Below are 26,433 nucleotides of genomic sequence, written 5' to 3'. Positions count from 1 at the left end.
CCCCATTATTCTGAGTTAGATGTATTGATTTGTACAGTCCCTTTAGCATGTTGTTCAGTGTGTGACAAAATGATTTTCCAGCTTTGTGAGAGAGTCAAAGATTTTCACACATCTCACTGAGCGACTGGTGAGAGACGCCACAGCCTGTCCTTCTTCTCACTTTGAAAATCAATATTAACCTTCTATGTGTTCATTCACGTGTCTCTGTGGCTTCCCTTAGAGATGCCCGAGGCACAGATTTGTATTCATCTCAACTGGGTCGAGAGATTTGGGATTTTATGTCAGACATCCCATACAGATTTAGGAACTGTTGATTCAGGTGGGTTTGATTCCCATAAAGTAGACTTCTTATATTTAGCCAGTATAATATTACAAGCCTTGATGTTTTACAAAGATTTTTGGCTCCCTCTTGTGGTAATCTCTGGAATGTACATGGCAACAATAGTTTCTGGAGCTCTAATGACAGAAGGTTAATATGCTGATGATGACATATTATTAAAAATAATATTATCTAATTTTGCAGCACTTCATAATGTCATCTTGCAAAACAACATGGTAAATGATTTAAGGAAGAAAAGAGAGAATCAAAGTAGTCTAACATCACCTTAAAGCACATTTAATTGTATAATATTAATGTCTTAAAATACTGATAAAAAATGTCACTGCAACATAATTAAAATAAGACAATTATGATTTACCACTAATGCTACTTGCAGCAAGTAAACCATCAACTTTTGGTTACAGTATGTGACACTTAAACATATTGCTTGTCTCTGTGTAAGTATTGATTACATCAGCAATGCAACACATCACACATAACACATAACAATGCATAACAATACAAAGACATACTGACACCTTTACCTAGCAAGGCACATGTAACTGCTGTGCTCTGACACAACTGTTAGACCAAACATAAAGTGAAAGAGTTGCCGTTTCACAAATGGGCTGAGCTGTCTGTGGTCAGTGACATCACGGGACAAAAGCTCTTCCTCATTCAAAGTGACTCACTGACGTTTCAGCCATACAAGGTTGTTGGTAAGCTTTTAAATTTGGAGAAATGTCCTGTAAGTGAGGTCGGCACTAAGAGTTGTGCTTAGTTCAAGGAAGTAAAAAATACAATGGCTCCTTTGATGTTTAAGGATGCTTTCTGGGTAAGTATATTTTTGTGGTATTGTTGTCTACTTGCTTTGTTATAGTTTCTAAACTATAGTATGTATTAATTATGTTGAACAGACTGTTTTAGGAACCCGAGAAACACCACGAGAAACACCACGTTACAGTCAGCTATCGCTTGTTAAAACATTATATATTTTACACCCTAACTGTCATCTGTAAGTTACAATTTGCCAAATCAGGTAAACCACAAGTGATTATAGTTTATACTAGTATAGACACACAGCAGTATGGGGTGGGAGTGGGGGTGGGGGGGTTAAGGTAAGCTTTACAACTTAAAAAAAATACTTAATATGCACAATTATCAACATCATACATGTAAAGACACTGTAACGTGTTGAATCACCACTGCGTGCACTTGAAGCGATCTAGAGGGTTGGTTTACCAAGTGTATTAACTCTAAGGCTGCCATGCCACATACAGATATCTTTGCAGTACACAAGTGCTAGTTCTGCATTTTACCACAAAATGAGCCTAGAACATGTTGCAACACCTTTTTCAGAAATGCTGTTTATTGCAGCAGTTTTCGTTTTTTGTGTTTCGTCAATGCAGGGGTCTGACATCACTTGCCACGCTGGGTATGAAGCCGTGACCCAAAGGTTACGAGATGGAAGGCAAATGTGCAAAGATGTGGAAGAGCTATTGAAGATGAGGTTGGATCAGCTTGTATTTGTGCAATCAAAATAAACTTAAAATCATGGGTTCTGTGATTTTAATCATAGCTGCGCTTCTCTTTCCATGATCTTTACTTTACATGACTTCATACATGGAATCAACTTCCAGCTTGATCATAACATTAAGAAAAAAATAGCTATCTAGTTGTCATTTCACTCATTAAACACCACATGTGGCTAGTCATGTATGAAAGATAGCAGGCCCATGACTCATTTAGGTCACAAGATATGAGAATTTAGCTATTTCTTCTTTTAATTCTGTGTCTTGAAATATGAAAATATTCTGCATTAACACTCATTTGTGATTGTTGAAATATATTAATTGATAATGACAAGTAATTCAAGATAAACCTTAAGATGTCACCAAAATCATCTTTGTGATGTTATGGCCTGAATAGAATGACGTAACATAAAGTCAGTGATCCTTTAGGTAAAAGAGCAACAAGAGTTTAAGTAGCAACAAAATTTCAGGTAAAAATGTTGGTATATGCATGTCAAGGCAAATGTTGGACTGTTATAACAGACTTTATATAAGCTAATTCAGTTTTACAAATAAATACTAAAATATACATTCTGGGTTCTAATGATTTGTCTGCTTATTTATACTCCACAGGGCACTGGCAGAGGAAAAGTATGGAAAGGAACTGGTGACTATTGCTCGCAAAGCTGGAGGACACATAGAGATAAGGTGAAAAACTTGTTTTGAGGTCAGCATTATGTATTGTATAGACTGCCCAACTAGTACATAAATATAGCAATTTGGACAAAAACTTTTATTTGGAAGGGTTTTGGTAAGGGATGGACATGTTAAGGGTGACTGGCACTGACCAGGAAGACTACATATAAAACTACAGTCAGGCACATCATCGCCACATTCTTTAAGAGGAAACACATTTGTGCGTGATACAGAAAGTGAGACACAGAAAAAAAGAGACTGAAGTGTAAGTATGTGTGTGTGCATGTGTGTGTGTGTGTGTGTGTGTGTGTGTGTGTGTGTGTGTGTGTGTGTGTGTGTGTGTGTGTGTGTGTGTGGTAAGCCCCTCGCTCAGTGTACAGTAGGTCATAACTTGTCAGTTTCCTGTTCCCTGCTATCTCAGACATCTGTACTGAACTCAATATATTCTAAGAGCCGCAAAAAGGAAACAATGAGCCTCCAATAAAAGAATCATCTAAGTGCAGTAAAACCAAATAAATCTTTTTCTTTTTTCTTTTCTTTTCTTCTTTAAACAAAAAACAAAACAAAACTAGGGCACAAAGTCTGCCTGTTAAGGTTTGGGTGTCCTCACGGTCTTGGCAGCTGGTTAAACAATAAAACACAGTGCAGAGTTCTAGCAATAAAATTGTACTCAGCTGCTATTTTGCTTAAAATTTTGCTTTAAAAATGTTAATCTGCCTCTTTGTGAAAGAAACACAAAGTGCAAGCATGGTGAATAATTTTGATTATGAATGTGTGTTGTTTTTCCAGCACTTTGAGGGCATCATTCGAACAACTAAAAACTCGTAAGTCCATGTGCTGTGTAAAGTTACACCCATATATGTGTCAAATGTCAAATGGTTCACAGTGCCATTTCGATGTTTTTTGTTGCAGAAATTGAGAACATTGGAAACTTTCACATCCAACTATCTGATATATTGAAAGAGGAGGTGAAAAAGATTGAGAGTTTCAGAGAACGTCAGAAAGAGCAGAGGAAGAAGGTATTTGGGAAATGTGTGTTGCTTAACAACTGACTTATTAAATAACCCCCCCCCCCCAAAAAAAATGGTTAAGGTGTGAATACTCTGAGGATAATATAATTCTTTATTACTTTTAGTATTGCACAAGTCATTAGAATAATATTGTAACTAATGGCTGTTTCCTGTTTGGAAAACACTGTGTTACGTAAGTGTTGACTTAATCCTGCAACCATTTAAATCACTTTACAGACACTGAGTGTGATAGCAGCTGATAAGGGGAAACCTATAGTTTCAAAAATCAAACGATTCAAGACTTGAGTAAAGACTAATTCAGTCTTTATCAAAGTGACATCAAGACTTTTATCACATTAACAGTAAAAATCCAGGTCTTTTATTCATTAATGAACAATAACTGCAAGTATCAGGTTTGCATTGAAGCAACATATGCAAGTAATTTCAACCTTTTATCTTTAGTTTGAAAGCATCATGGAGAAGGTTCAAAAGAAAAAAGTTTCATTCTTCAAGAAGACCATGGAGGTAGGAGACACTTCCACTCCTATCATTTATCACTAACACATGGAACCAGCGTGATTTAGAAATAAACATGAAAACTTAACCACATAAAGGTTGTTTAATTTATGTTCAAGCAAGCACAAAAAATAGAAGTCAGATTTTTAAAAAAATAAAAAAATTTTGCATCACTTATAAAAAGTGTTCTTCCTGTTGCTTTGTCGGAAATAGAACTAATAACTTTTGTTTCTCTTTTTCTTAGTCTAAGAAGAACTATGAGGTGAAGTGCAAGGAGGCCGATGAGGCAGAGCAGGGGGCTGAGAAAACAAATGCTACGTCCAAAAACCCTGAAAAGGTAAAATAAGTGCATGAGCTACCTCGCTAAAAGACAAATGTTTTTATAAGCAACAAAATACAAACTTTTAGATTATTTGAGAAATTCACCACAAAATATGCAAATGCCCACTGTCAGTTCTATTTATGAACTACAAGTTTCCAGCTGTCAGCGGTGCAGTCTTTATGATGGGACTTTTCTGCAGTTGTGCAACAGTTTGCAAGGCGGAACTAAAGTGTGTTTGTGTGCTGGTGTGAGATGTTTTCTTTTCTTCTTCTATCTCTTTCAAGACCATTCCCTATACAACGTATTTATATATCAGTCTCTCTGACTGGTGTTAAAATGGTTACATAACTCACTGAACGTGGCTTCCTGTGCACCGATTTCATTCACAGGTACGTCACAAGATAAAGCAATGCAGGCAGGCGGCCAATGATGCTGGTATGCCTTCACATTTTATTTTTAACTTGCATGCATTTTTAGTATATTGCATTCATTGTCCACTACTTTTTTTGAGAATATTTCATGGAAAAATAAATTAGGAGAGTGGAAAACAGTGCGGCGGTCATTGTTGTGTTCTTTACCAGTGTTTCATTTGTTAACTGTAACTATTAACTATGCTCTATTCTCACAGAGAAGGTGTATTTTAACAACATTGTTCAACTAGAAGCTGTTCGCCAGGACTGGGAGGGGACACACAAAAGTACATGCGAGGTACTGCAGAATATTTTCTCGTTAACTGCTTTCTAACCATGTCTCTATTCAAAATAATGGCTTTTAACCACAGAAATAGCTTCACACCACAACCCCTATAACTGTGAAAACCTTCCTGGCAGCGACCATTTGCAGAAGTACATTTCATCTTGCGCTGAGAGAGCCACAAATGGAAAAACATACAACCATGCAGAAACACACTTAATCACACAAAAGTTCTGCTTTATTTTTTTCGAACGACAGCCTCTTTGTGTTGACTTTGCTGTCACTAGTGGACACACACACACACACACACACACACACACACACACACACACACACACACACACGCACACACACACACGGCACCTCTTGGTGGTGCCCCTGTAAGTAAGAAGAGAAAAAAGAAACTATAATGAGCTTTGTATATGTTAAGGCAATTCAACCCTATGTCACGGCAAATATCACGTTTTGCTGTGATACTGAGTTGATCATTACCCAACAGGGTATCATTTCAAAATGCGTAACAAACACACAGGTTCACTGTGCCCATTTTGCCTCTCTGAAACGTGAAATGGGCACGCATGCAGAAGTTGCATTACTGCAACCCAGTATCATGGCAAATCTTGAAATAGTACATAGTACAATAATACATTGTTGGTAATAACACAGAATTCATTTGATAATTATAGGTGTTCCAACAGTTGGAGGGAAATCGCATCAGCATGCTCAGGTGTGCTCTCTGGGACCACTGCAATCATTTCTCCATGCAATGTGTCAAAGATGATGAGGTGAAGTAGTTTTCCCTTTATTTAATATTTAAACAGAATAAAAATGTCAAGAAGAATAAAAATGCAAATTTCTATTCTTAAATCAAGTATAAGTACATTGTCTTGCTGGATAAACCTAAAAAAAGTTTTCTTAAAAAACAAAATGAAACATGCAAGTTCGTAACAGTTACAAAAAACTGATTTTAAAATTTTATTCCCAAATGTTCTTTTAATGAGAATTTATCAACCAGAATTGTAATAATAGTGCAGTTTTCACTCTTTGTCGTTCTTCTGATCACATTTTAGTTCAATGAGGCTTTAATTTTCAAATCTTAAGTGTGCTTAAGTTGAATGTCAGACCACAGCTATGGCCTGCTACTGGATAAACTAATGGATTGTGACTTGAAGCATGTTAGTAGGCTCATGTAGCCTTGACTTCTTCTTGAAAGTTATTACAATCACTTGGCCGATAGTTTTATGGGCTCCGTACTTGCCACTTTCTTAACCATTCTAAATATAAATAACTGGCAGACAGAAAAAGTGTGTTTTCCAGGATTTAGGAATCTAAGATTTTGTAAGAGCTGGTGAGCAGCATTGGTTGATTGTATATAAACCCAAACCGGGATCTTTTCATAAACCTAATTAACTATCACTTATGCATAAACCTAAATGAAAAGTGAAAGTAATATAATAGTAATATAAAATGTACTGAATTCCTCCTTTTTAAAACCAGTCTTACGAGGAGGTGAGGAAATTTCTGGAACAGTGTGACATTACCAAAGACAACAACTCTTTCATAGAAATGAAAGGCACTGGATTGAAGCCACCAGGTGAGCTTTCACAATTTGTATTTACTGGAAAGATGGTTGTTTTGTTTCCTTTACTTATAAGTACAAAGTTGAAGTGAGAAAAGTTCCACTACAAAATAACAGGATATAAAGAGTGCAGCTCAGCTTCTTGACTTTTTCTTTCAATTGACAGACAGGCAAAAAGTATCACTTGGCCTCATTTCTCAAATGAGCAGGTTCACTTTTCTTCTTGCAGAGCCCATAGTGTTTGAAAGCTATTACAAGACGGGGACAGTCAGGGACAACAATGGCCAAGCTCATTCTGTAGGAGGAGAAGAAGATCCCTCAAAGAGGTGAGACAGAATTAAAATCTTCTTCTTCCAAGCAGTTCATATCCTGCGATGCAGGGTCCGATGTTTTGCATGTCTTCCTCCAATTCTCCCTATCCAGGGCGTCTTCTGGTGTAACATTCGCAGCCTTCATATCATTTTTGATTCGGTCCATCCATCACTTTTTTGGTCTTTCTCGTGGCCTGTTGCCACCTAGATCTAATTGCTGTGCTGTCTTGTCTTTGCGATGGAGTTCTTATCGCTACAGGCAACATGGCTGTACCATTGGAGCCGCGCCTCTCTTGTCCGTGATCGGTGTCACTCCCCATCGTTTCCTGACATCTACGTTCCTCGCTCGGTCTAGTCATGTGAGACTCAAAGGCCACCTCAGCATCTTCATCTCCATGGTGTAAAGGGCTTGTTCGTGCTTGGTCATCGCTGGCCAGCACTCTGACCCGTAGAGTGCCATTGGGCGCACGATCGTCTTATAAACTTTCACCTTAAGATAGATTGGCATTCTCTTGTCGGATAAGACTCCACTGATCTGACGCCACTTCATCCACGCTGCGTTGACACAGAGTCTAGCGTCTGGTAGAGTTTTGCAGTCCGAGGTGACAAGGGACCCGAGGTACTTGAATTGGGCAACTTTAGTCAGTGGCTCACTGTCAATAGTGATGGTACTGTTAGTCTGGGGGCCGCATTCAAGGTATTCAGTCTTCTTGATGTTCAGGTGCATGCTGTTTTTGGAGAGCCGATCTTTCCACACTTGTGTTCGGGTTCGCAGGGCTAGGCAGAATTAAAATGGGAAAAAGAAATCCAGGTGAGGCCCCCACTTATATCACTGAGCTTCTGCAACCCTACTCTCCAAACCGGATCCTTAGATTCACTGATAGTGGTCTTCTAACCATTCCACGGACCCATCTGAAAAACAAAGGGGGATCGCGCTTTTCAAACCTTGGCTCCAATATTGTGGTACAGTTTACCTCCCCCACTACGCAACATCAACCCTTTAGCTACTTTTAAAACAAAGCTCAAAACACATCTGTTTAGACAGGCATTTAGGTAATATTCATGTGTAGCAAACTGTGTTATTGGATGTGCTATTATACTGTGTTTTACTGTTTCAATTGATATGCTTTTATACCTTTTTTATACCATTTTTATTGTTTCATTTGATATGTTTTTATTCCAATGTGAGTTACTTTGAAATAACTTCCTGTTTTAAAAAGCGCTATATAAATACATTTAACTTACTTACTTATTAATTCCAGAGGAGACCTGCTTCAACAGTATTTATAACATACTATATACTATACTATAGTGTATATAATATACTATATAATATACTTTAGTTCATATAATGTATATAATATACTTTGTACTCTGCAAACTAAACACAAACCATGTCCTGAAAATATTCTCTTTGTTAATCATCATCTTTATCTTCATCGTTTGTTGTTATTTTTTTAATGTTAGAAATTTGGACCTTTGCTCGGTGAATTCACAAAAGTAAACATTTGTATCTTAAATATCTTTCTTGATCTAAAGGTGTTCTGATCCCCTGCTTGGAAGGTCTCTGAACATTGGCATGGACAGTCCACTCAGCCCACGATCTACACTGTCATCCATTGGAGAATGTAAGTACTGCAACTGCTCACTCAGTTATATTGTTAAACTGTAGGAAAGACCTAAATCTTCAATATTTTGTTGGTTCTGCTATATTTTATGAATTACATATATAGAGAGTTGGTCTTTCTATTCATATATTGGAGGTTAGAGCAGTCAATTAATTTGAAACATTTCACTATATGAATCAGAGATAAAAATGATATTCTAATATTATATCAAGAAAGTACACTTTAAAAGTAAGAAAGAACTTTAAATTTGCTATAGTGGACTTGATGAGAGGCCAATCTCTTCTCCAATGAGTCATGTATGTGCCAAATGTGTAAAACTGTATAGACTGTTGGTTTTGAACAGTAACACATCACAGGCCCTGTTGGTCTCTTAATGTATTTGCATGCATACACACTGCAATTATAAAACATGGGGCTAGAAAAAGTATTATATGTAGTCATGGGTCAAACACATAGGTGTGTGAATTTGTTGGTTTTTGTGCTATTTAAAGTTGGACTCTGTGGGTGGATGTGGGTGGCTACCTTTGCCCTTAGTGTGAGAAGCTGCACTTTGAAAATCTTTGTCATGGAGCTTAAAAGACATAACAGATTAATAAATTTATTTATTTATTTTTACATTTTGTGTTTGCACTTTCTGACATTTAATTCTGCTTTAGTTCAGCTTTCAGATGACGGATATGCACCCCTTCCATGCATTCACCAAGAAGTGCCACTGTCCACGGGTCCACCTGATGAAATCTTCTATGTTGTGCTTTATCAATACACTGCAAAGGTGATTTGCATGATTATTTTAAAACCTACAGCAAGAAAGTGAACATTGAGCAAGATGATCGAGAAAGAAAAGAAGAAAATAGACAATATTAGCAGTACTGTATTTAAGCGATATTTGCCTGTAATTAAGATGTGCTTTCTTTACATCGACTGATCAGGAAGAAGATGAGCTATCTGTGAGCCGAGGAGAAGTAGTTCGAGTGCTGGACCAAGAACAAAATGGGTGGTGGACGGTGGAGAGGAATGGGTTTAGTGGACTGGTGCCAGGAAATTATCTAGGCAAAATTTAAACATGTACGCAAATACAGTAATTTTCTTTATATCTCAGGAGAAATTCAATTTATTTATAGTAATTTCATGAAAAAGAACCGTAAATCCAATTCTTACTTGCCTGCCCCTTTACCTTAAAAAAGTAGTTCACAAAATGTGGGTGGGCTATTTCACTGATAATATGCAACTTTATTTAAGTAAAATGCTATGTGCATCATTTTTTATCGTTAATATAATTAATCAAATTAAATACTGTGGGGGGTGGGGGGTTTATAGCTTATGATAGAGCATGCAAAAAAAAAGAACTTTGAGAACCACTGCCTTACAATGAGTTTTATCATAAAATGCAATAATTTATGTTATTGGTATCTGATTTTTGCCCCCAGAATGACTGGTTTTGGGGGACAAACACACTGTGATTGTGTAAACACAATTGTGCCCCCACAACATGCGTGGTATACACAGAACAACAGTTGCAAATGCAAGAAAGTAGACACAAAGAATGTCAATACATCAAAACAGATGTCTCATATGCTTAAAAACTTGCACGCTTGCAAAGACACACACCAAAGCGAACACATGCCACACACAATACAGCCTACAGACACACACATTTTTGCCAGGCTTTTTTTCCCAAGTGCTCTTACAATACTGGCTAACATGAAAAACTAACCAAAAACCTGAACTAAAAAAGATCATTTAGTAAGCAGTAGACTACCTAAGCAATTAATGCAAGTTAAAGGAAATGCATTCACCAGCTTATATCAGCCTCATTGTTTAAACTGGTTTGGATAATCAGTATAGCTATACTGTTTATCTCATCTTTAGTTCCTATACTTGTAATATATGACTAAAGAATGGTTAGCCATCTACTTTAGAAAACCAATGAAGAATTTTAAAATTCCCTTCATTCAGTCAAGTTACCATGTTTTCAACATGAATCTGTATGTTACTAATAGTAGCAAACTAGTACTGCACCAGTACATTCTAAGCACTGTAACATCACATACTTTTTTCATTAAAATTTGAACTTAAATGACTTGTGATAAGATGAATCATCTTATTCATCTCAAATGACAAGAAAACAGAATGAGTACCATGTGTAAACCACCAGTGACTGCTAAGTTTAACAGCATTAAGCAGCCACATATATACAGCGGAAATGTTTATGCTTCTGGCTGTCAATCCTTCTTTGTTTAGAAATGCAGTTTGTGACTAAACTATGACATAGTCTTTTAAATCATCCATTTATTTGGTGCACATGTAAGCTGGTGAAAATAGAGGGCTGGATTTCTAGGAAAAGGAAGGTTTTCATAGAACTCTATGCTGTCCTTAACAACTGAGTACAAATTATGATTCACTACCTTGTAGAATCACCTTTAGCAGCAATAACATGAAGTAATCGTTTTTATACTTCATCCGTTTCTCACGCTGTTGTTGAAGACTCATCGTTACAACATTGCTTCAGTTCATTTAGGTTTGTGAGCATTTCAGTCATGTTGAGGTCTGGACTTTGCAACATATTTTCTATTTCAGCCATCCTGCTTATGTGTTTGGGATCATTATCCTATTGCATAGCCCAGTTTTGGCCAAGATTTTGCTGTCGGACAGATGGCCTCACTCTTGACTCTGGTGTTCTTTGAAATACAATGGCTGCAAAATGAGCCCAAATTATCAGCCCTCCAAAACCATGCTTAACAGTGGTATGGGGTGTTTGTGCTGATGCGCAGTTGGCTTCCAATAAATGTGCCCCTTTGCATTATGACTAGGCATCTCTCTTTGGTCTTGTTCTGGAGGTCTTTTGGTTTGCTCAAATACAACTTTGCAAACCTAAACTATTATTCCATCTTCTCCCTACAATTCTTCCAAACAAGCCATACTCGTTCAGGAATTGTACTGTCAGGAACTTAGATATAACACCCTAAATGAGGAATGTAGCTCTTGGCCTTTTGCAATTTTTCTAAGTATTGCATGGTCAGACTTTGGGTGAAATTGCTGGGGAATTTACTACTGGGAAGTAGATGTGGTCTTGTAGCGTTAACATAACAAAACTAAATGCTCCAAATTAGTAATCTGCCAAAACTTCTTCTTTTACAGAGGTGGTCACACTTGCTGATGATCAGTTGCATTTGATTAGCAGCACCAGGCTGATAATTACCCACTGTGTAATGTGTTTTTCACAGGACTGCATAAAATCCTGCAAAAACGTTCCTTTTCATATGACTGTAGTAATCATCATTTATATCTGCTGTACATAAAAGTTTTTCTGTAAACCTTCCACAGACCATCAGCTACAAAAGTAGCACATACAGATGAACAAACTACTAGAATAAACTATTTTTATGCTTGTCAAGTGACGGCACATTTAAACATGTTTAATATAATTCCATGCGCCTGATGATATAGCCATATGATATTGCTTGTTTAAGTACTTTGTGTCGGTTTGGGTTTTTTTGGTAGCATATTTACTGTCACGTGAAAAAAAAAATTAAAAGAATCCAGTTGAGGTGTATGAGTTTATTTGTCTCCTTTTATCGCTCATATTTTTCTGTGGAACTAGCTAAATATGGGATCAACTTAACAGCTTAAAAATATTAAAAGGGTACACACTTTCACTACAAGGTACAAAGAATGTGTATTTTTTTAAAAATCAGGTTTAAACTTAACAAATCAAACTAAACAAGTAAATGTGTGACTGTAACCGATTAAATCTACATATATAAATCTTTAGGTAACACTGATAATACTCCTACTGATGGCACTGGAGACCAAATAGTTAATTCACAATTTATATCTTAGCAATGCCTTGTTAGTGAAGCCTGATTTGGAAATTTACAATCGGAATATTTGTGAACATAAACAACTCTTTCACCAAACATCGCTTTGAGAATGAGATGCTGCTCCAACACCTAAAAAAACCAAACATTCATAATTCTTATTCTGCAAATCTTAAAAACTAGACTGCATTCATGGAACAGCTATGATTAAAACGTCAGATCTGTACTATGCTAAAAAGATTTGTCTGGTCAAACCAAGGCCTTGGTAACAGAGTACATGTTATTTTTAACACAGCTTATACATTTGGACAACCACTAAATATCTCCAGAGTTCCAGCCATGGTGCAAAATAGCACGCCAAGAAAAAGCTTTCATACAACACGACCAGTCTTATTTTCACATTTAAGCTTCTCGTCATCCTTATTGGGCATATACACAAATTTTATGAAGCCACAATTTAAAGAAAAAAATTGCACATCAATAATCAGAAATCAATTAGCCATATACAACTTTGGCTTTTGTAAATATTTCAGTATTTGTAACAAAAGGATAAACATTTAAAAGTAACAGGAACTTGGAAAGCATGTCAATAAATAAATGGTTTTCCCTTGAAGCCCCCACCCAAAACGTCAGTGTTCGCTACTTTATCATGAATTGTGCAAGGTGTGCTTGAGCTTATATAACTATAGCTGATAACTAGTGTGAACATGTCCTGTGACGCTCCTGTTGATTTTCTTAGTGTTTTGTTGGCCGGCTGCATTCTTCATGCATAGCTGTTGGTTGTGACCAGCAGCTCATACGCTGGGTCGTGGCTCCTCCTGCACAGCACCACGCAAGCACAGAGCATGCCCAGCATCTGCAGGCAGACAGCACAGGGATCAAAACTGTGAAGTAAATTTTTTCCCTTCAGCAACCTCCATGTGAATTTCATTAAACAGCACAACTCAACAGTTTCAAATTTTAACAGGAATATTGGGACACACTATAGAACATACTCTGTAATGTATAAGAACTATACTTGTATTTATCACTATATGGACTCTGGCTGTAAAGTTGGATGTTATGCTGACAACAACCACAGCATAGATGCTTTGTTAAACATAGATGCTTTGTTAAACATAGAGTCTTTGACCACATTTACTTTGTCTCAATTAGGTCAGAGCTACTTTCAGTTCACTTGTTACCAAGACAACTGCAGTTTCAATAATACACCCTACTCACCTGAGTCTATTGCAAGACTCTTTAAATATAGTTCTGATTATAAGCTTTAGCTGAGAGATGATGCGGCATATAAATATGTAAAATCTCACTATAACTATCTGCAAGACAAAATATAGGTGTCAACATTTTAAGACCCTTGTGTTTGCAGCTTATATTCCTTACCTGTATAGATGCAAAAGTCAACGCAGCCCATATGACATACATCATAATCTCCTTTAATTTATTCACAACAAGAGCTTCACATCCCTAAAGACGAAAAATAAAAAAAGTTCTCCAGCTATAAACACACTTGTAACATGCTGGAAAATACTTACAGTCTCTGCAAACGATTTAATTACAGACGCCAAACTAGTGGTGTGTACCTCTTGGTAAAGATCTGCTGGTCGAGTGAGCGTGCCTGTACAGTTGCTGATGTTGGGCTGACAGCAACTGACGGGGACGCTGTTGTTCTTGGATTCTTTAAACCAGTGGGTGTTCTTCCAGTCAGAGTAGTTGTGAATGCCGCAGCAGTGAAGCTAGGACAAACGGTGGATGAAAATGTTTAATTACAATTTTAAAATTCATCATCATCTAATATATATATATATATATATATATATATATATATATATATATATATATATATATATATATATATATTAGGGGTGCAACGATATTCGTATCGATATTGAACTGTTCGATACAGTGCTTTCGGTTCGGTACGCATATGTATCGAACAATACAACATTTGTAATTTATTTTATCAACTTTCCTTCTGACGATGCTGTCTGTGTTGAGCGCTCAGTGAATCTGCGTTCGACTACTCCGCCTAGGCTGCACTGTCGAGCGCAGATCCACTGAGCGCTCAACACAGACAGCATCGTCAGAAGGAAGAGCGCAGGGCACCTCCCCCACCCTCATTCAGATCTGGCGTTTGGAATTATTTTGGTTTTCATGTGACGTATGACCCTGAAGGTAAGCGAGTCATGGACTAAAGTAAAACAGTATGTTGGATGTGCCATGCAATGCTCAATTACATGGGTGGGAACTAGTGTGTTAGCGCAGTTAGCTCGTTAACGTGTTGGCCGTCTAGCCCCATGCACGGGGCGATCGGCGGTAGCTCGTTAACGGAGATTTGCCGTGTTGTGGCGTTAAGGTCATTTCAACGAGATTAACCTGAAAGCACTAGTGGGAACACAACGAATATGACTGCACATTTACGCCGACATCATCCTAGTGCAAAGACAAAAACAACAAGCATGCTACTAACTTTACCCGAGTCATTTAGACAGCTGTTAGCACATGATTCTCCTTATGCTGCTGAGAATATAGCCCAGAAGAAGCGGATAGTATAGCTTTTATTTTGGAAAGAGACATTTCTCTGTAATAAACTCTCTTTTCCAAAGATGAGTGATTCCTCAATCAGATACAGGGCTTGCAATATCGCTAGCCCGACGTCCCGGAGCTAGCGAAAAGTCGGGCTACCAAAATCTATCTCTTCCCTGCCCGTCGGGCTATTGTAGGAAGGAAAAATATATGTCAATGCTTTTGCATTCTTTCAGAAATGTAGCTGGGTAATTATGTCATTGGCATCGGTGAGCCACTGTCAATATGTGACATATTGAAATCGCGTTTGAATTTGCGCTTGTTTTTTTGCTTTCACTTTGCAATCGTGCGAACTGTGTATAGAGAGCGACAGCACTGATCTGTGAGTGATGATAATTTGTGCACCAATTCCTCTGACATCGTCTTATTAATCGTTAGCTTACTATGCAAACATGACAAGTGAAATCTCCCGCAGCTTAAACATGTGAGAGGTTGATCGCGCAGAGAATCGCTGAGCTTATGTGAGTGCGTGTGTAAAAGCAGCAGGATTTATATTTGACTACGATGACCTGGATGACTGAGAACCTTCACAGACAGATATATATTTTAGTTCTGCTGAGCCAAATAAGACAGGTCAGGGTGAAGAAGTGACAGCCAAAGAAAAGCTTACCACAAAACGGAGAAGTTATGACAAATCAGACTATAAGGCAAAAAGAAAGTGCAGCTTTATGGTTTCATGGACAAAATAATTTCTGTGGCTGCAATATGACGAGCTAAATAACCAGGGCTGCACATAAGTGGTCCGCAGGTGCGCATTCACTGTCAAAATAAAAAACACGCACAAGGGTTAGGGTTAAATTTAAAAACTGTACTTTTGAGTTAAAATATATATTTATAATTTTAATAAATGACAAATTAAAAAGGCATGAACATTTTTTTTGTATTGAAAAAATATCGAACCGTGACACCAAAGTATCGAACCGAACCGAACCGTGAATTTTGTGTATCGTTGCACCCCTAATATATATGTATATATATATATATTAGAGCTGGGCGATAGAACGATAACGATATGTATCGCGATATAACTTTTACTCGATAGAGAAATTAAGCTATCGCGATAGACCTCGCCGCTCTTGTCCTCTTAAAAAAAAAAAAAAAAAAAAAAAAAAGGTCAGCCAATCCAAATTAAGTAGCGCAGAGCCGAACCAATCACAGCCGCAGCGTCACGTCGCGTGACTTGTTACGTACAGCACAAGTGCCAAGCCGCACGTGTGTTTGTTTGGGAAGCAGCCAGCGGGTAATGGAGCCAGCGGGTAATGGAGGAAATGAGTGTGCCGACTAGAAAAATCAACCGAGCGTGACCGAAGAGAAAACAGATGATGGTTCCAATGCCGGAGAAATTGTCGAACGGAAGAGCCATAGAAGTTCCGTAGTGTGAAGGTATTTCGGCTATTTCAAGTCTGACAAAAAACAGAGTAGCGTGCACTGTAAATTGTGCCGAAAGCAAGTCTGGAAATACAATAAACTGGTGCATGTGTCACACTGTGCGCCACGTTATTGTTTCGGTGAAATGAATTTCTACAATACTGTTACTGTTAATTCTACTCTCTGCAGTGTTTAAATGCTTACATATACACACAGTTACTGTCCCTCCACACATACGACTCGGTTCTGCTTCTATGCCCCAGCTTTGTTTACTTTTTCCCACCGAGGCTTCTAGACTTCTGATTGGCCAACATTTCTGCACGGTTAGGAATCTAGCGCCACCTGCTGCTTTGGCATGTTCATAGCAGCGTTTTCCTTCATTTCTGCCTTTATGTGTGGACGGGATTATTTTTTAAAACGAAAACGGAAAATCTCCGTTTCCAAAAATACCCATGTACGTGTGGACGTAGCCTCAGTCTCTGACTGGAAGCGCTAATTCGTCATTCGGCTTTTGTCAGACGAAAGTAACTGTTAAAACTGTTTGAAAAGCTAAGCTATACAAGGAGAGATTGAGAATTTCCTTTTAGTTCTCAGTTTATTTGATATTGACAAAAGTTAGTCAGTTTTGTCTGTTCTTCTGTAAAACAAACTAAGATTTATTTTTAGAATTAATATTTTGTTTCTAAGTGGAATTGACAATTTAGTCTGTTTCGTTTGTTCTATTTTGAAACTTAAACGCTTTAGCGGCTGCCTTTTGTGTAGTTTGCAATATTTGCCTTTATTTATCTGAAAAAGTCTCATGTTCCTTAAGTACATCTACCCTGTTGAACTTATTATGGGAAATAAATATTTAAATAAAAACAAGCTGCTGATTATTTCACATTTTACTTGTGAGCAACGGCACATTTAAATCTTACAAATATAGTTATTTGGCTGATATCGTGATAGATATCGTTATCGCCTGAAATGAAAAAAACATATCGTGATATGAAAAAATCTCATATCGCCCAGCTCTAATATATATATATATATATATATATATACTACCACCAGGAAAGCATAAAAAGTAACGTAATTAAAAACTGCACGCACTCACTTTTTCCTCAGTTTTAGATGACAAAATCATTTGTCACAATAGAAGTTTTTTTCTCACCTGCCTCTGCACATAATCAATCGCCCGGCTAGGAGCATCAGTGTTGGTGCCGCTGTATTCATTGTAAACTTTTTGAATGGAGTGATTCACCTCATCTTCTACCTATAAAAACAAAGAAAAGAAAAGAAAAAATAACACAACTGTCACTATTCACCACTCATTGCTCACTCAAAGTAATTTGCTGACTTAGTCTTATAACATTGTCAAAAAACTAATTATAGAAGCACTTTAATCCAAACAGATTAAGGATAAATGAGAGCGGCTAATTTAATTACATTTATTCTTCACAGCAGAAGGAGCTGTTTTACACACAGTAATAAACCATTTATTTGTAAATTACATAAAAACTTCCTTGTTCACAAGGGGTTGCCACAGTGGGTAATTTATCCTGAAACAGGAGACAAATTAAGATTTAGCAGCAGCATTACATTGTCGCCTTTAACAGAAGAGAACGTGACCAGCAAAACAGTGTTTACCTTTGCTCTGTATATGTAGCCGAGCACCACCACCACACACTCCGTTACAAATACCAGCAGGAGTATGGCAGCAAACTGAAAAACAGGGACAGAAAGCTGATGGTAAAATTGATCTAAAATTAAAGAAAATATTGAACATAAGACATTTCCTCTCTGTCTTAAAGCCTATATTAAAACTCTTAAATCAATAGGCAGTTGGCCACTGAATGCATTAGTAATTAATAATAATAATAATAATTGTCCCCATTTATAAAAAGTGTCTTTTCTAATGTAATTTCAATGCAATGTGAGGTTGTATCAATCAAAATTGCCAAAACAAGGGAAAATGTCAAATTATTGGCATTTTATTTTTAAAATCCCTCCCTGCATTTTTACCGCATTTTAAGTATTTTCTTCCACTACTGCAATTTAATTCAATAAACTCCCATTAAAACCCATATTGCATTATTATTGCTTTAGCAAAGCCATGTATGTACATTCCCAGCAAGAGTCGGTTGTCAGCATCCCCCAGTAGTAAATTAAAAAAGGGAGTTTCTTCACCAACTTTCAACAAAGCAAAAAGTTCTCAAAATGTGCAACAAACTGTTCTCACTAAAGACATAAACTTCTTTCAGCACTTGAGGCAAAAACACAACCATGCTATGAAGGTAATATAAAGGCTATGATATACTAGCAGCTGCTGATGTCTGACTGAAATGTAAACAAACGACTCCCCCAAGCGCAGCACTTGCAAGTTATGCTCAACACCACCATTAGTGATGGTCGAAAGGAAGGGCTTTAAAATGCTAGTTAAGAAGCTCAAAGCAATATACAGCATCCCAGGTAGAAATGAGGTTTTAGTGCCAATATTGTGAAAATGCCCTTCCTTTACTTACAATATTAATGGTGCTGCCTGAAAACTGCAAGCATGAAAAACACCATTCAGTATTTTTTACTTTATCATCAGAAATATAGCTATTGCAAATTTTCTTGATATATATCACCCACCTTCCTTGGCACTTCTTAACGTGTTTCCTACAGTTTCCTACCATAGGCATACAACCACTTTTTTCACTCACCGTTGCCAAGCCACAGGAGCTTTCACGTATTGTTGCGCAGCAGCCAATCAAACCGATGATGAAGAGAAGAGTTCCGACAGCTATGATTACAACAGCTGGAATCAACGTGTACACATCTTCAAAGAAGTGGTCATAGTCATCATATGTGATAAACACATAAGCTCCAATGTAGCATAAAATTCCAGCTGCAGCCTGCAGAGAGAAACAGGGAAAAATAACCTGCTTTTCCAATGCTTCAATTTATGTGAGTGCAAATCATTTAATAATACATTTTCGGCCTAAAAGAATTTAACTGACACTTCTTGCAGTTGCACCACCTGACTTAAGCCATCTTTGCAACTTTTGTAATTATTTTCAATTCAGACAGGCTTTTACTTAATCGTCTGTGTTAACGTTTTTATTTGGTAGCAAAAGCATACACTTCTCCCCTATTATTAGTGTGAATGCTTGAAAAGCATTCACAGTATTGTTCTTCTAATCTTTATTATTATTAGTGTGAATGCTTGAAAAGCATTCACAGTATTGTTATTCGAATCTTTATTCTATTTTATTATTATCTATTCCGTACGTTTTTTGTAATCCTACTCCTTCAAAACCGTTCAACTTAGAAAAACCATTCAAACACCGTTAGATTCCTATTCTTTTGGACAACACTGCTTCTATTTTTCATATTTTTAACATTTATATTTTTAATTTTATTCAACTTTATTCAACAAAAATTTATAATGTATTTCAATGGGGAGACCCTTCAAATCCTCATTCAACTTACTCATTTTTAAACTCTTACTACTTCCACATACATTGACATAGAGCCACCATTCAAACTTTAAAACGAAGACAAGACATTCAACTATTCAACTTGTATTTATCTTTTCAATACCTATTATACTTTTTCTTCAGTTCCAGTTTAAGTTTCATGATGTTTTTTCACCCGTTTCAGAGTTTATAATGGGTGTGTATGGGACGGAATGTTGGGGCTAGAGTGAGAGAGCTCAACTGCTAGAGTGAGAGGAGCAAAAAAATTAATCTTAAAATATTTTTTAAAACTGCTGCTGTGTCCACAGCGTTTGCTCTACAGCCACCATTTTACCCTCAAAACGTAGCCATCGCTGTCCTCTTTCATCCAATGTGTTTACTATTGTCCTAGGTGTTATGGTTCTTTCATAAATGTCACCAATGCACAGCCTCCTCCCTCCAACTCTTCCATAGACTCTAATGTTAAAATGGCTCAGAAGGTTCGTTTGAAAATCAGAAGAGCATGGTGTCTTTACACTGTCACCACGTCCATATAATAAACTCCACAGGCATGAAAACTGAGAATTCAGTAGACTAGACATTGCTGTCGCTCACGGTGAAAGAATTTCGTCAATACGACTTGTACTTTTCATATGGGAACGATTTGTTTCGGCCTGACTTTTCTGTTCATTTTAAGCAGCAAAAGTGAGGTGCATGTCTGTGTCCGTGTGTATGGAGCCATTGGGTGCGGTCACTATAGCAACCAGGCTCACACCTGCCTGCTTAACGAGCTCTCTCTCTCACTCTGCCAAGATTCATCTGAAACACTTCTCTTTCAAGTGCTGCTGTCTCCACAGTGTTACAGCCATCATTTTACCCTCAAAACGTCGCCATCGTTGTTCTCTTTCCAACATCTTGTCTTTCAAAGCTCAGAGATGTAAACTTTTTAAACTGTGTGGATCCAAGTGGAGGGATCACATTTTAGTCATTCAGTGATTCAAAGAATATGACCTTTTAATATTCTTTCAGATGTTTTCTGACTCTAAATGTTCTTTTCTCATTTCTTAGGTTTTTCTAATTTACAATTAAAACATTTTCAGCTTTTTTCCAACTTCTTCTTCTGTGTAACCTTCAGCTTTTAGCAGTTCAGCACTTTTGTTTTCAGGTTAAATTCGGGTTGTTTTTTTTTTATCTCATTCAAGATTTTTAACTTAAATTCAGTAATTAATTCATTTCAATGCATACATTCAGATTCAAGCATTCACACTGCAGTTTCTTCAGAAAATGCACTTTCTAGTTAGTGTGAATGCTTGAAAAGCATTCACAGTATTGTTATTCGAATCTTTATTATTATTATTATTATTATATATTCCGTACGTTTTTTGGCATCTCACTCCTTCAAAACCGCTCAACTTAGAAAAACCATTCAAACACTGTTAGATTCCTATTCTTTTGGACATGAATGCTTCTACTTTTCTCATTTTTAACATTTATATTTTTAATTTTATTCAACTTTATTCAACAAAAATTTATAATGTATTTCAATGGGGAGACCCTTCAAATTCTCATTCAACTTCCTCCTCTTTAAACTCTTACTACTTCCACATACATTGACATAGAGCCACCATTCAAACTTTAAAACGAAGACAAGACATTCAACTATTCAACTTGTATTTATCTTTTCAATATCTATTATACTTTTTCTTCAGTTCCAGTTTAAGTTTCATGATGTTTTTTCACCCGTTTCAGAGTTTATAATGGGTGTGTATGGGACGGAATGTTGGGGCTAGAGTGAGGCAGCTCAACTGCTAGAGTGAGAGGAGCAAAAAAATTAATCTTAAAATCTTTTTTAAAACTGCTGCTGTGTCCGCAGCGTTTGCTCTACAGGTATGATTTTACCCTCAAAACGTAGCCATCGCTGTCCTCTTTCATCCAATGTGTTTACTATTGTCCTAGGTGTTATGGTTCTTTCATAAATGTCACCAATGCACAGCCTCCTCCCTCCAACTCTTCCATAGACTCTAATGTTAAAATGGCTCAGAAGGTTCGTTTGAAAATCAGAAGAGCATGGTGTCTTTCCACTGTCACCACGTCCATATAATAAACTCCACAGGCATGAAAACTGAGAATTCAGTAGACTAGAAGCTGCTGTCGCTCACGGTGAAAGAATTTTGTCAATACGACTTGTACTTTTCATATGGGAACGATTTGTTTCAGCCTGACTTTTCTGTTCATTTTAAGCAGCAAAAGTGAGGCGCATGTCTGTGTACGTGTGTATGGAGCCATTGGGTGCGGTCACTATAGCAACCAGGCTCACACCTGCCTGCTTAACGAGCTCTGCCTGCCACTGTGCTAAGATTCATCTTAAGCTCTTCTCTTTCAACTGCTGCTGTGTCCACAGTGTTACAGCCATCATTTTACCCTCAAATTGTCGCCATTATTGTTCTCTTTCCAACACCGTATCTTTCAAAGCTCAGGCATTTAAACTTTTTAAACTGTGTGGATCAAAGTGGAGGGATCACATTTTCTTCATTCAGTGATTCAAAGAATATGACCTTTTAATATTCATTCAGATGTTTTTTGACTCTAAATGTTCTTTTCTCATTTCTTAGGGTTTTCTAATTTACATTTAAAACATTTTCAGTTTTTTTCCAACTTCTTCTTCTGTGTAACCTTCAGCTTTTAGCAGTTCAGCACCTTTGTTTTCATGTTAAATTTTTTTTTTTTATTTTTTTTTATTTCATTCAATATTTTTAACTCAAAATTCAGCAATTAATTCATTTCAGTGCATACAATCAGATTCAAGCATTCACACTGCAGTTTCTTCAGAAAATGCACTTTCTAGTTATTATTATTATTATATATTCCGTACGTTTTTTGGCATCTCACTCCTTCAAAACCGTTCAACTTAGAAAATCCATTCAAACACCATTAGATTCCTCTTCTTTAGGACATGAATGCTTCTACTTTTCTCATTTTTAACATTTATATTTTTAATTTTATTCAAATTTATTCAACAAAAATTTATAATGTATTTCAATGGGGAGACCCTTCAAATTCTCATTCAACTTACTCATTTTTAAACTCTTACTACTTCCACATACATTGACATAGAGCCACCATTCAAACTTTAAAACGAAGACAAGACATTCAACTATTCAACTTGTATTTATCTTTTCAATATCTATTATACTTTTTCTTCAGTTCCAGTTTAAGTTTCATGATGTTTTTTCACCCGTTTCAGAGTTTATAATGGGTGTGTATGGGACGGAATGTTGGGGCTAGAGTGAGACAGCTCAACTGCTAGAGTGAGAGGAGCAAAAAAATTAATCTTAAAATCTTTTTTAAAACTGCTGCTGTGTCCGCAGCGTTTGCTCTACAGGTATGATTTTACCCTCAAAACGTAGCCATCGCTGTCCTCTTTCATCCAATGTGTTTACTATTGTCCTAGGTGTTATGGTTCTTTCATAAATGTCACCAATGCACAGCCTCCTCCCTCCAACTCTTCCATAGACTCTAATGTTAAATTGGCTCAGAAGGTTGGTTTGAAAATCAGAAGAGCATGGTGTCTTTCCACTGTCACCACGTCCATATAATAAACTCCACAGACATGAAAACTGAGAATTCAGTAGACTAGAAGCTGCTGTCGCTCACGGTGAAAGAATTTTGTCAATACGACTTTTACTTTTCATTTGGGAACGATTTGTTTCGGCCTGACTTTTCTGTTCATTTTAAGCAGCAAAAGTGAGGCGCATGTCTGTGTACGTGTGTATGGAGCCATTGGGTGCGGTCACTATAGCAACCAGGCTCACACCTGCCTGCTTAACGAGCTCTGCCTGCCACTGTGCCAAGATTCATCTTAAACACTTCTCTTTCAACTGCTGCTGTGTCCACAGTGTTACAGCCATCATTTTACCCTCAAATTGTCGCCATTATTGTTCTCTTTCCAACACCGTATCTTTCAAAGCTCAGGCATTTAAACTTTTTAAACTGTGTGGATCAAAGTGGAGGGATCACATTTGAGTCATTCAGTGATTCAAAGAATATGACCTTTTAATATTCATTCAGATGTTTTCTGACTCTAAATGTTCTTTTCTCATTTCTTAGGGTTTTCTAATTTACATTTAAAACATTTTCAGTTTTTTTCCAACTCCTTCTTCTGTGTAACCTTCAGCTTTTAGCAGTTCAGCACCTTTGTTTTCAGGTTAAATTCGTTTTTGTTTTTTTGTTTTTTTATCTCATTCAATATTTTTAACTCAAAATTCAGCAATTAATTCATTTCAGTGCATACATTCAGATTCAAGCATTCACACTGCAGTTTCTTCAGAAAATGCACTTTCTAGTTAGTTTTTTGATTTCATAATTAAACTATAGTTTTTGTATGGTTGCACCACCCTGACATTTGAGAACATGCAAACCATTAAACAATTATTTTAATGAGCTGAACAGCTTTAAAATGATTGTTATATCAGATTTTGAATGTATAATAATTTAAACCCCAGCTTTAAAAGTGTTCTTAGTCTTCTCTTTTTTCACTACTTTTATTTAACCAAGAGAGTCCTGGACAAGATAGCAGCCTTACAAACTCAAAACATTTTTTCAAAATGCTACAAACACAACATTATATATAAGATCTACAACATGATATCCAATAGAGAAATATTCCTTATGCTGTTTTTATACTCACACACAAATATAGGCATGTTTACCAAAACGGAAAAATTGTAAATCATATATATTTTTTGAATAAACTCAAAATATAAATATATTATTTATTTATCAAATTAAAAACCTACAAGTAATTCATTTAATAAATGATTTTAAATAGAAATCATGAACTTGGACACAAAAACAAGACATTTCAATCACCCACATGTGCTATAACGACATCATAGCTTCACATGAATAATGGTAATTCAGGCTCGCAGACAAAGCACGCATAAGCAGTGTGGACTGGGCCTCACGTCTCTATATTATTCAGTCATCCTGCTTGATCGTATATTTTGAATTTTGCTCATCTATACATGCTTTAATTTAGCTCTGCTGTTCTTTTAATATACTAGCATGATGCAGCTCAAACTGCGCTGGAGGTTAACTCAGCTGCTGCTGCATAACGTCATAGCTATAAGTTGTGGGCGGCAGCTAAAGAACACGCTACAGCTACAGCTACTGCTAACCACTCAAATGGGTTTCCAGTTAAGGTCCGTGCATCTTACAGTAAACACTAACGTCAGAGTGAGTCTGTACACATAATTACCGCCATATAATGCATCTGTTTTATCGCCTAACTGCAGTGCATCTCTGGCGCAGTTTGCTAACAGTCTCCATCCTTGGCCTTACTGGGATGCTGCACATTGTTCAAGCATCTGCCGTTTCCTTACCCAAAATATTAGATTGAGGAAAACCAAGACGGTTTTAGATGACGTAATCCCACACTGGCCCATCGTATCGAGAGAGCTTAAATGGAAAGACTTAGTATATATGTATATTTAAAAAATAAAATACTGATGCACCTGCACCTTTGCTGTTAAAATAATAAAATGGCTTCGTCCTGCCCCACTGTGCAGATTCTTCTAGGTTTGACCAATAAAATAGCCGCAAGGGAGCGCTGCTCGGTCACGTGCTCTGGTGACGTCACCATTCAAAACAAACAAACTGGGGGTAATGCTGGGACGTTTGTCTACAACATTGTACTACATTTGAGCTAATGATCTGTGAGTCTGTAAATCTATCGTGCGCTGTTATTTGAAACAGCATCTATTTCATAAAGTTCTGACACAGCACCAGAGTTAAAGTGAGCTTGATCAGTCTTTTAGAAGTAACTCAACAAGTTTGATATTTAGAATTTGCATGTGGGGTGTTTCTTTCTTCTCCCTACATGCTGCTCTCCACAGCTGCAAGTTTCCTTCATGCCAACTACCAGCTGTGCTACTCCTATTTTACTGCAGCTTTCCAATATTGTAGGCAGGAGGTTTCTGAGAAACATAAACTGGCATGAATAGACTAATGCATGTATGTATTTTTTAATTTTATTTAATGTCTTATTATCTTGATGACTGCACTCATTAAACAGTTTTTCCTTATCTATGTCCTTTGAGTTTGTTAACAAAGCTAGCAAAGTAAAATAGCTTCATGGTGTCAAGCTCAACCCTGTCTTTAAACCTTAAACCTTATCACTTAACTCATTAATGACTGAAAACTTTGGGAGTCTTTTTTTAAAGCATGTTAACACCGATATACAATGAAACTACCTAACATGAACTGAGACTGAATGCCTTGTTTTTTTATTTTGACCTATCAGATTATATTATAAAACTCAAGTGTGAACAGATTAACATTTGGTATTTTGCTGTTTGTAATCTCATAAATATACAGCTTAGACAATAGCAAACACACTGAAACTTCCTAAAATCAAAAACACTTAAGTGGGTGAAACTGAAATGGTCACAACTAGTATTTAAGCATCATTATAGACCAGAATTTGTCCTTTAAAACTCATGTTGAAAAGCTTGTGTCCAAACTGAACTTTTGCAAACGAAACTGAAATTGAAAATTAAGTTTATTTTATACAAATAAATACATTCCTCCAGGTGAGGAATTTTTATTAGATTATGATGATCTCGTTATAAATGCACCTGGCCTAGCACCTGTACC

General features: G+C 36.8%; 2 protein-coding genes across 2 annotated transcripts; one reads left to right on the top strand and one right to left on the bottom strand.

Annotated features, from left to right (window-relative positions):
• Positions 1-1,040: 1,040 nt before the first annotated feature.
• LOC146718441 (proline-serine-threonine phosphatase-interacting protein 1-like) lies at positions 1,041-12,132 on the top strand. Its single transcript, XM_085451539.1, has 15 exons — positions 1,041-1,154; positions 1,729-1,829; positions 2,464-2,538; positions 3,316-3,350; positions 3,439-3,545; positions 3,999-4,061; positions 4,297-4,389; positions 4,764-4,809; positions 5,003-5,082; positions 5,754-5,852; positions 6,565-6,661; positions 6,876-6,972; positions 8,497-8,585; positions 9,242-9,357; positions 9,515-12,132. Exons 1-15 carry the CDS (start codon positions 1,122-1,124, stop codon positions 9,644-9,646), a joined length of 1,263 nt encoding a protein of 420 aa, XP_085307665.1. The 5' UTR covers positions 1,041-1,121; the 3' UTR covers positions 9,647-12,132.
• LOC146718440 (tetraspanin-3-like) lies at positions 12,124-25,358 on the bottom strand. The gene is made up of 7 exons (XM_085451553.1): positions 25,161-25,358; positions 19,045-19,236; positions 17,987-18,061; positions 17,511-17,612; positions 13,987-14,139; positions 13,787-13,870; positions 12,124-13,259 (listed from the first exon to the last, which is right to left on the bottom strand). The coding sequence occupies exons 1-7, from the start codon at positions 25,221-25,223 to the stop codon at positions 13,167-13,169; spliced, it is 762 nt and encodes a 253-aa protein (XP_085307679.1). The 5' UTR covers positions 25,224-25,358; the 3' UTR covers positions 12,124-13,166.
• Between the last annotated feature and the right edge of the window lie 1,075 nt (positions 25,359-26,433).

This window comes from Copadichromis virginalis, linkage group LG1 (genome assembly GCF_057382275.1).
Source record: "Copadichromis virginalis isolate Kocher_CV1m ecotype Utaka linkage group LG1, C_Virginalis_male_GT1.1, whole genome shotgun sequence".
Classification (NCBI taxonomy): Eukaryota; Metazoa; Chordata; class Actinopteri; order Cichliformes; family Cichlidae; genus Copadichromis; species Copadichromis virginalis.
This window is presented reverse-complemented; position numbering and strand designations above follow the sequence as displayed.